Source organism: Aquila chrysaetos, chromosome 8 (assembly GCF_900496995.4).
Source record: "Aquila chrysaetos chrysaetos chromosome 8, bAquChr1.4, whole genome shotgun sequence".
In the NCBI taxonomy this organism is placed as follows: Eukaryota; Metazoa; Chordata; class Aves; order Accipitriformes; family Accipitridae; genus Aquila; species Aquila chrysaetos.
Genome location: NC_044011.1, coordinates 39857322 through 39868036, shown reverse-complemented (window position 1 = coordinate 39868036; position 10715 = coordinate 39857322). Strand labels below are relative to the sequence as shown.

General features: G+C 53.5%; 1 protein-coding gene across 14 annotated transcripts in view; it reads right to left on the bottom strand.

Moving 5' to 3' along the window:
• Positions 1 to 279: 279 nt before the first annotated feature.
• CEP164 (centrosomal protein 164) overlaps positions 280 to 10715 on the bottom strand; it is a 55926-nt gene continuing 45490 nt past the window's right edge. For 13 of the 14 annotated variants that reach the window (XM_041125184.1, XM_041125192.1, XM_041125185.1 and 10 more), the window contains 4 exons: positions 6080 to 10422; positions 4898 to 5008; positions 4172 to 4223; positions 280 to 2295 (listed from right to left, as the gene is read on the bottom strand). In XM_041125184.1, the coding sequence (XP_040981118.1) occupies positions 10323 to 10422 (100 nt within the window). In that variant the 3' untranslated portion in view covers positions 280 to 2295; positions 4172 to 4223; positions 4898 to 5008; positions 6080 to 10322. The remainder of the gene's footprint in view (positions 2296 to 4171; positions 4224 to 4897; positions 5009 to 6079; positions 10423 to 10715) is intronic. The other variant, XM_030021606.1, reaches the window with a different exon arrangement.

Here is a 10715-nt window from a genome sequence, read left to right as displayed (position 1 = left end):
TGAGATCAGTGGAAAGTGTTGACAAGAAAACCAGCATTTCTCAAGCATTTTTCTAAGGATTTCAAAACCAGTTCAGTGCACATTTCACTTCCAAACCTTTACACAGCAGAGATTTTTTAAGAGAGCCAAGCGCCCATGCCCATCTCAAAGCAGTATCACAGCTAGGCAACCATGCAGCACCTGAGACGCCAATCCCAGACTTTAAATAGAAGAGGCAAGAAAAGGCAAGTGTGTTCTCAGCTGTAAGAGTAAGTGGATTAGCAAAATAAAAAGAACAGATTAACACAGATTAATACGTCTTTATTGTAATTGGCTAGTACAGATTTCCTTCTACATCTTAGCAAGCATTCTCCACCTTCCCTTCCCCAGCAGTTCCAAACGCTGGCCTTGCAGAGTTTAACAAAGTCCAAGTTTCCAGCACTCACCCGTGAGCCCACTGCTCTTCACCATGGCAGCGGGTTCTCTCCACGTTGCTGCACACAGTAACGAACCGGGACTTGAAGGAGGACAGTCAAGTCAAGCCACGCTAGCCAAACTCTGCCTTCAACAGGAAGCAGGCAAAAAAGCATCAGGCTCAGAAATCCAAAGAGCCGGTTTGGTTTTAGGTCTGCTTTACCAGCTGCCTCGCCCAGCACTCCAGGCAAAGCCCCAGACACCACACTACATGCACCACACACCTCCTGGCATCAGCTAGCTCAGTCCGCCTGTGGCAGAGCCTGGCGGCTCACACCACCGCAGAGCAACAGACCAAACCGTTACCAGCCCTGCTCTCCCAGAGCACCTCCAGAGAAGAGCCAAGAGCAGCGCTGGATGCCAACCACAACCGGCAGGCAGTAACTGAGCACAAGCAGAAGCCAGACACCAAATGCCAGCGCTCACAAGCCAAAGGTAAGTAGGGGCAGCTGGGGATGGAGCCCTTGTAAGAAGCACTGAGGACATTTGCAGCTGGAGAGGACAGAAAGGGCTCCAGGGGCATAGCTCTGCACAGAAAAGCCAGCATCAGACCCAGCAAGGCAGCAGTGGAGACCACACTCAAGCAGTCAGAGCAGCACCATTCACAGCCAGCAGCTCCTCTGCGCCCTGCTCCTTCCCACAGAGCACCTGCCATGGGACAGCACACAGCACCTCCTCACTGCAAACTTCCTCCTGTTTCTGCTGGCCCAGAGCTTGGTGCTTTTGTATTCCCTCTCTCTCAACAACTCTGCACCCTCCAAAAGCCAGCACTTGAAAACGGGTGTTAAAACCCAAGACAATCTTGGGGTCCTGCCCCTGCTGGACTGGGAGCAGGTCTCTGTTCAGCTTTGCTGGGCCAAAATACCAGGACAGGGTGGCTGGGGGACAGCGGGCACTAACCCAAATGCCAGAGTTAGCAGAGGGCCGTCTCAGGAAGGAGCCCGACCCAGCAGAGAGCAGGTTCAGCCTCCGCACATGCAGCCACAGGAGACAGAGTCCACCCCATCCCTGCTCTGAAACCAAGGCACCCCAAGCAGTTCCCTCCCTCCCCCCACCCAAGAAAAGTAAGATGAGCTCACAGTCAGAGCACAGCTCAGCTCCTACCACCCTGGCTGCCTGCGGCATACCCCCTTCAGTGCCATCCCACTCCGGGCCAGCTCCTGGACACCGTCATGCTCAGCAGCTCAGCCAGCCAGCCACCTGGAGCAGGGGACAAGGGCAGTTGTTCCACCCCAGCTCCAGAGGCAGAACGGAGGTGGAGGCACAGGGGAGGGCTATTGCTGGGCAAAGCCAGCCTCAGCTGAGCAGCCAGCCAGCCACAATCACCATCAGCTGTACAGGACCCCCCCTGCTCCCCTGACACAGGTGCTGGGACTTAAACTGGCTGTGGCCCAAGGGCCAGCCACCACACAGCTCTGGGTGCTGCCACCAAGGAAAGGCTTGTAAATGCTGTGCCACTCCCTGGGCACTGAGGTCCCAAACAGCCCCTCGCCGGTGGTACCCTGGCCCACAAGGCAATGCTGTCTGGGGAAGGACTGACCAGGAAAGAGATCTCGCTCTGAGTGGCAACCAACACGAACAGCAGAGTATCTACAGCTGCACATGCACCAGAAGCTACATTATTAGGGAGCAGGTTCACAGTCACCATGGCCGCACAGCTCTCTGGGATACCAAGCAGACAAAAAGGAGGGACAGTGCAGGGCACAGGTGGCCGACACGTCTACTTCTTCTCCTGCTTCTGCTGCTGGTATCTCCTGAAGTGGGTCTGGATAGTGACGGCCGCCTTCTCGGAAGGATCGCTGAAGAACTTGCTCTCGCTGCTGGTGTCGGGGGTCACATTGCCTGGGACAACAACCCAGCATCACAGTGAGCACAGGTGGTGCCAGTGGCCCTGAAGAGGCTCCACTGAGCGGGGCAGGGCTCTGGCATCACCCCCCCCATGGGGTCAGACTGGCCTCTGCATATCCCAGGCTCCCCACAGAAGGGAGGGCTTCCCTCCACTACCAGAGCCGAAAGAGGCTGGAGAGACCACAGCGTGAAACCATGGCCCCACTGGCTCCCAGGGGCATCTCCAGGGCAGAGGGAGATGCAGCAGGGAACCGGAGGCAAAGAAAAGCCCAGTCTCCCTGGCAGTGCTAAGCCCTCTATTTACACAGCTTTGCTCCCCAAAGACCTCAGCTTCCCCACGTTTAATCACCAAGTATGATGCTCACTTACTTTCACACACACACACAAATAAGATTAGAAAAAAGGCCCGGCACTGTACAGCAATAAAGCTCTCATGCTGACAAATGGGAGCCCTCCCCACCTCACACTTAATGTTGCATTAGGGAAGTATTGTGAAATTCAACAGGAACTGAATCAAAGCCACTCAGCAGTGCTCCTTTAAGCCAGCGTGTCGCTGCTAAGCACCCCCCGAGCAGCCATCAGAAATCCTGGTGCCAGATGCTGCTGTATAAACTCACCACTGTCACCTGAACCCAGTTTTAGTCACATCCTAAAAGAAATTGCAAAGTAAAAAGATACCTAAGAATCCACACTGGGAATCAGCTCCCTCCTGCCCTGCTTAACAAGATCCATTGTCAGCTGTAAATCCTGCCCACTAAAAAAAAAAAAAAAAAAACAAAACCAAAAAAACCAAAACACACAACACAAACAAAAACAACAAAAAAAAACCCCAAAAAAACAAACCCCAGAGGCTGGGGAGCCACAGGGGCATGTACCTCTCTACATTTGCAGGAACAAGACCCCAGCCGCGTGGGCTACCGACAGCTCAGCAAGAAATACACCTGCTGAAGGAGCTCGGCCGTGGCCAGGCCCATCAGTAACGCTCTGCCGCTGCACCAACACAAGTGCCACTGCCAGCCCAGGCAGCCCCGGGGACCTTCACCTACTCACAGGGCAGCAAAAACCCCAAAAAAGAGTGATGAGGCTGGCCAGAGCTACGGTGCATTGAGGAGGAATGTCCCAAGCTCGGCACCCTGCTCGCTCTGCCGCAGCAGGCAGTTGGCAGCACCCAGCCCAGCCCCGCGCTGCCGGAGCATTGCTTCACCCGCCTTTATCCGATTGCCACCTGAGCTGCGCTGAGAATAGAAGTGCTCAAATCCACTTTGCTGAGCACTTGACTTCAGCAGAGGGGGCAGAGTGTTAGAGACAAGAGCAAGGAAGAGGAAGGGGGGGGGCAAATTCAGGGTGGTTTTGCCAGGCCAAGGAGAAGAGGAAGGGGGGCTGTTTTGGGGGACAGTGACCCATGCAATTCAGTGGGGCAGGTTTCATGGGAAGAGGGAGGCAGGTATGCGCACGCACACACACACACAGAAGTGTGCTGTTGTACATTCACCCATGCAACAAACAGGGCCTTCACTCACTGATACTACAGCTTTTAACAAACATCTCGCCATCCTGTCCATACTCACATGCCCTCCCAGGGGCAGCAAGAAGGGCACCCTCCACAGGGAGGAGAATTGACTGAAAATACAGTACAGCCAGCGAGCCATAGTCTGGAGAGAAAGCCATCCATCTGAGAAGCCTTTCTTCCCACAAAGCTGACTTCCAAAATACCCCTTGATCTGTCAGAGACAGATTTCTTTGGAGGAAGCAAGAGGCCAAGAAGGGTCCAGGTACTGCAATGCCTGCTCTTTTGTTGCATCCCACAGTCACAACCACGAGTTTCCCCTACTATGTGGCAGGGCTGTCTCCCTGCGTGCTCCATACTCACCTTTCTCTCCAGAAATTGAGTAGATGCTGTTATGACGAGAGCTCCTGCCTTTCTACAAAGATAGAGAACAAAGATACAACAGAGTTAGTTATATCTCAGGCAGAGGCGGCAAGAACAGCCCCTTTTGGGCCAGCTGGGAAGCTCTGAAAGGGACAGGGCTAGCCTCACCAAGCTTTCCACTATCCATTCCCTTTGGGAAACTTGAAAATACTTACTGCTGTTCCCTTAAAGAGCACTGCAGAGCACTGACTAATTAATTTGCATTTGTGAAAAGTCCTCCAAGGAAGAACAGAAAAGAGCTTTGTATAAAAAAATCAGATCTGCGAGATGTGCCAGTAGCACCTTCGGACATACATTGACACAGCCTAGCCTCACTAGATCTGCATTTCATAATCAGCGTGGAACCAGACTTGCTGGATTCATTTCCTCAACTCCAGCCCCTTCCACAAAACTGCAGCACCTGGGATGTCAGGTCTGCTAGGGGATTTTCATTCCTAAAAAGCAGCTTGACTTGGTCTACAAATACCTCTCCTACGTTTTTCAGCTTGCCCTGCTTCCTGGCATTACCCTATTTTCTGTCTTGCAAGGGAAGGAGGAAAATCTCTCCCCCTTGCCCGAACCTTCTGTTTGGTCAGTGGATGCTGGCTGCTCCTTCTGCACCAGGCACTGCTGTCATCCCCCACCCAGCTGCCTCGGCCGACCACAGGCAGCGAAGCCAGCCCTCACCTCGCTGTCCCGGCTGGTGCGGCGGCTCTGTGTCACACACTGGATCTGCCAGGGCAGGGGCTGGTACACAAGGTACGGCAGGGGCTCTTCGTGAAACAAGCTGGTCCCGAGCTGGACACAGAAAGGATTTGCAACAGGTGAGGGAACAGGAGAGAAGCTGAAGAGCAACAGAAAGAGCTGCTCCTCTATACGCAGTGACCACAACCCATGGTGGCCTTGCCAGCTGCGGTGATGCTCAGCGTGTCTTCCCGGCACCACGCCGATGATCAACTCTCACAGCACAAAGTAGTGGGGCTGCAGAGCTCACGGGTGATGCTGAGACCACGTGGCTCTGCATGAAGCATGGGTGGCCCAGACCTCCTGCCCAGGGTGGCCTGGTTTCGGGAGGCACAGGCGGCCATTCCAGGCAGGGCAAGCAGAGACCTCTGCCTCCTCTCCTTGCCCCAAGGTGTTTTTGGGGACAGAGAATGGCAGAGGGCAGGAGCTGGTCTAGAGACCACAGGAGGCAGCGCTCGGAGTTCTGCTGCAGGCTCGCACCCTGACACCGGGACAGTCACTATCGCCTGCATCGCACACCACGCAGCGGGGCTGGAGCACACCCTGGGGAAGGAGCTACAAAAGCCAGAGGCGCAGTCAGCGGGACCAGGAACAACTGCCTGTCCTCAAAGAGTCAGCCAGGCTGGTGACACAGCCCCTGGCCAGCCTAGCAGACGTTCCCACTTTCCTTCCTCTCCCCAAGAGAAAGCAGCCCTAGATGGGGGAGGGTTGTTCTTCCTCCCCAACCCAAAGTGCTCTGAGACTCAACATGCACATTCGCAGCTCTTGCTCGCCAGACTGGGAAGCCCAAGCCCCTGCACTTGCTTCCTGCATGCATAGGCACCACAGGGAACCGTGCTCTGCAAAGCTGCCAATACACCTGCTAATGCTCCGATGACAAAAAACTCACGGGTGCTCCCAAGCCAACACTGTGGGCAACTTGCCGAGGACATGCAGACCCACTGGGCTGCACACTGCTGCAGGGGCTCACGGCACAGCCACAGCTATGCTGGAGCAGGAGCTGGGGCATCCCCAGCCCACATTCCCCACTGCTCGCTACCTTCCCTAGTAAGATAACCCACACATTTCTAGAAATAAAATGGAAAGCAATAAATCCTGCCTGCTGCCAGGCCAGCCCAGACTCACCTGCCCAAATGCTCTCACCACAAAGAACAGTGCTGTCATCAGGGTCGCCAGCATGGCTGGGGTGGCCGAGGGGCTCCCTCCGTCCCGGGAAGGCAAAGCTCTCGGAGCAATGCACAGTGGTCTCCAAATAGCCAGGGACTAAAGCGTCCCTTCTTCGGCAGGCAGAGACCAAGCCCCTTAATGAGCTTACGGCTCGCGTTCCTCTTGGCAAAGTAATCGTGCACTGTCCTTTTGCTCTTCTAATCACTGAGTTTCTCCAACATATACGGTACTGGCGTTCCAGGAAAAGCAAATCCTCTTCTCTATGTACATACGCAGGCCAGTGCGCACGGACATGCAGGCACAGACCCCACACCTCGGACCCATGAGCTGGGGCAGACCTCCTGGGCTCGGGACCGCTTCTCAGCAGGATTACAGCTAAGCCTCCCACAGCTAGCACGCACCTACAGTTCAGACTGTATTTCTCAGAGCTGCCCCGTGCTCTTTGCACAGCAGCTGCCTCGGGAGTGGGGTGGGGGACCTGCCCCTAAAAGAACCTACCTGGACAGCATGCACTGCCGTCAGAGACCTCCTCCAGTAGTTCTTATTGCAGCTCTCCAGCAGGCAAAGACACCCAAGTGCAGATCATGCACAGCAAGAATGGGGGTGATTCAAGTTTTGGTGGTGGTTTCTGTTTTGTTTGTAAGGATGTGCCTCTAACCATCAGCCTCCATTTCTGTGTGACCAGCTGATCCACGTATTGTTCTTCCTGTGCCTCATCAGGCCTCCAGCTCCAACAGCCTTCATCTCCCCAGCATGTAGAGCAGCAGTCACACTCCTTCCTTTCCAGCCCTCCCTCCGCAGGCAGACCACAACCTTGCACAGTAGCGTCCCAGACCCTGCACGTGTCCATGTGCCTCACGCATCCTCGAACCACGTTTGGCTTTTCTGTTGTACCAGTAGCTCAGATCACGTGATCACCCAGAGTCCCCACATCCCCATCCACCTGAACCTAGGATTTCTGGCGAGCTATGCACTGTGCAGAAGAATCAGAGCTGGAAAAATAAGGGCAGGTGCCGAACTTCCCCTCTCCGCATCCTTGTGGTCACTGGCCACATTACCCATCTGCAGTCTCTCAGCGCTGGAGAGTCCCCAGCCAGGACACATGCGGCGAATGCCCCATTTGGACAGACGCAGCCTTTGCAGCAGTGCTTGGAGACCCAGGAGAAGCCAAGTCTTTCATGAGAGACTACCTTAAAGGGAAAAAATCCCAAAGGGGCAAACATGCACAGCTGGGAAGGGCTGCTGTGGGTGTCCCAGGGCTGCTGGAAGGAGGCAAGAAGAGGAAAGGAACAAGCCATGAGAAGAGAACAGCACGTCACCAATCCTCCCTAATTTCTGGCAAGACTGTTGTTTGGTGAGCCCACGGGCAGGACTCCAGCAAGCACACTGCTGCAGCAGCAGCACCTGAACCACCACTTGGGGGAAAATTCCCATCTGCTCCGAAACAAATGGAGAAGTCAGTAGCAACCGCCAATCTGCAGAGTTAGCCAATTTTAACACATCCCGAGTTGCCGGAGAGACATTCCGGAGCAAAGCCCTGTTCCCAGCCAGTGCAACGCAGTTCTTCCCGTTTCCCAGGGAAAGCTCCCCACCTGCTCTGGCAGAGACCCCCACACCTTCACCCATCCCGCAGGCAGCCCCTCCCTGGGCACCCAGCCAAGCCGGCCGTGGACCACTCCTGCACACAGCCTGTCCTCCAACCTTGACATAAAGCTCCAGAGCGAGGCAACTGTTTTAACAAGACTGGATGACAGTTTTATGAAAAGGGCAGGATACGAGTCCATGAAAAGCTGTCCTGCTGGCTGAAAGCCCCATGAAGAATTGCTTTTGTAGTTCTGTTTTTTAGCTTTCTAACTGCCCCTGCATTTGCTACCCTGGCCAGATAGTTAACAGAATAATGGTAATAAAGCCACAGTGAGCTGAAGTGGTCTTGGAAATTGCCAGACATGACCTTGACAAGACAAAACATGAAACAGCCCAGAGAGACACAGGGAAGATGTGAAAGGTAAGTACAAGCTGGATATCTAGGCCTACAACAGAACATCTCAACAAGAAAAAATAGAGCTACAAACATCACCATCATACAAAACAGGCTCATGTTGATTTAATTTGCATACACCACCAGATACAGCTGCTCTCACAGGTTTTAACAGGAAAAAGGAGCATGTCTCAAACCAGGTTATTGCTATGAAAACAGGCATTTCTCCACACTAGTAATACATGTTTCTCTGAACACACAGACTGGACTCAGCCATGTGGCTTTGGGCACAGCATCCACCAGGCTGACAGCCTCCCCATGCCACAAGAAAGCCAGAACCATAGGGTCCCTTCTAAAATCGGTAACTGTGGGCATCTGAGGTCCCCCCACTCAGCCAGCACTGGTAAGAGCTAGCTAGGATTTCCTCAGCAAGGACACCAGTGGGACATTCTCTTCCGGCAGTGCCTGCAGAAGGACTACGCTGTGCTTCGTTAGCAACCAGAAGGTGGGAGAACACAGACTTGACCAGAGGATCAAGCTGTCCTAGGACAAAGGCTGGCCGAGTAATTAAAAAAATTCTAGGCAAATCAGCAAAAAAAATATATACAGACATTGAGTTTTAAAATGATGTTCATCAAAAATATATTTCTATTTGCATGTAAACGTTCCCCTGCCACACTCACAGCGTGAGCTGTTGTGGTGTTGTGCCAGTACACAACACCCGGGAAGCAAAGCAGGAGGGGGTTCTGCTTTACTCTGCTGCACATCATTAGCCACTCTGAGGAACACAAACAGCACGAAAGGGTGCAGAGCAGCAGCTTTCCCAGCCTCCCTGCATCAGCCGTCTCTAAGGAGAACGGCTTTGAAGACGATTTCTCACAGATGGGATCCCTTGAAGTGCAGGCTTCTTCCGCAGACAAAATGGCAAGTGGTTCAGCATTTTTTAAAGCATAAAATATTTAAAGTCAGCTTGGAGGAAATACTGACAAAGACAACCAAATACCACATTTCCCACTCAGCAGTACGAAAGCTGAGTCCCATTTCCCTCCATCGGTTAGAGCAGCACCCGCTGCCCCCTCCCAGCTCCATGCACCCCGGCAGGGTGGTGATGTGCTCTGGATACAGCCTCTGCAGAGGAACACCACTGCAGCCACCTGGTGAGCAAAGCAACGAGCCACTGTCTTGCAGCTGATGTCCAAGAACATCCCAACACCTCAGCCAGGTTTCTGGCCATGCAGAGCCCATTTCACCACCTCCTGAGACCTGCTTTCCCAGGAGCCCAGCAGAGCTGCCACAGGAGCAGCAAGACCAGGCTCCAGGCTGGGCACCAAGGGCTCCCATCTGCCTCCCCAGCCCTGCTGTGTGGAAGGAGACCCCAGCTGCTGAGCCAAGCTCCAGATCCCTCTCCCCAGGGCATGGAAGGACACAGGTGGGGCTTTGTCTTGACATTCACAGTAGGACGAGTTCCTTCACAGCACCTGCACCAGCAGACACCACCCCACACTCTCTTGCCATCCCCACTCCGCATTGCCATTGGCACATTAGTAACGCAGAAGAGGTCCCATAGTGCAGCTACGCTGCACAGCTCTGGTTGGTGTGGCAGAAAGAGGAAGCAGGGAGCTCTATTCCAAATCTGCCATGAAAAGCCACTCCTGGCTTAGCTCCTATTGCTTCCACCCCAAAAGAGAGGAACATTTCCCGAGAGTCAGAATCTGCCATTCCCCAAGCCTGTCCCCATGCTCTATAGCCATTTCACTGTTCGCTCTCCCCTGTTCCCACACGTGCCAGAGGCCAGATGACTTGGCCCACCTGCAATTAAGCATTGGCTGGGCATCAGTGTGGGCTCATTTCCTGACACATTTCCTCTAGCAGAGTCTCAGCTGGATTCGCATCCTCCCCCTTGACCAGTTACTCAAAGTCCTCCATGATTCACAGCTCTGGCTCACGATTGCTAGAATACTAATGAGAGAACTGTTGATTTATTGAAGCCCTGATATTTCACCACTGGATTAAACAGTCTATAAAGTATATTTGGACACATTACGGGATTAGAAGAATCCACCTGGGAAGTTAATTTCTTCCTTTCTCCACTCGCTTGTAAAAAGACTTTATTTCAAGGGCACAGCACAAAGACGCAGCTGAGATGGCTGGGCATCACTGAAACCCAACATATCACTAGGGAGACTGCACGGGCCCCCACCACCATCTCTTCAGTCCCACCTTTTAGTAATGGTACACTTTAATTTGTCTGTTTTCATCCAGTCCTAGCTGAAGTAGGTTGGGGCTGCTGGCAGGGGGCTTCTGTGCACCTGGGAAGAGAGGTCTGGCAGCCGGGTGAAGGAAAAGCCTGGCTTTCACAAGGAATTAGCACACATGAGCACAGCCAGCAGACAGGACAGGTACTGAGGGGCAGGAGCCAGCCTTGTGCACACATGCTGTATTTAGCCTGCTGCATCCAAGTCAGATGGAATTAAAGGGGGATTAGGGAATTCAAAGGAGCACCGTGCTCAGGACAGCATGTGCTATCGGAGAACCAAGGGATTTGCTGCTAATATCAGCACACACTGCAGAGGAGACACAGACAGCCCCAGCATAATGCTGTTACAACACAAGCCT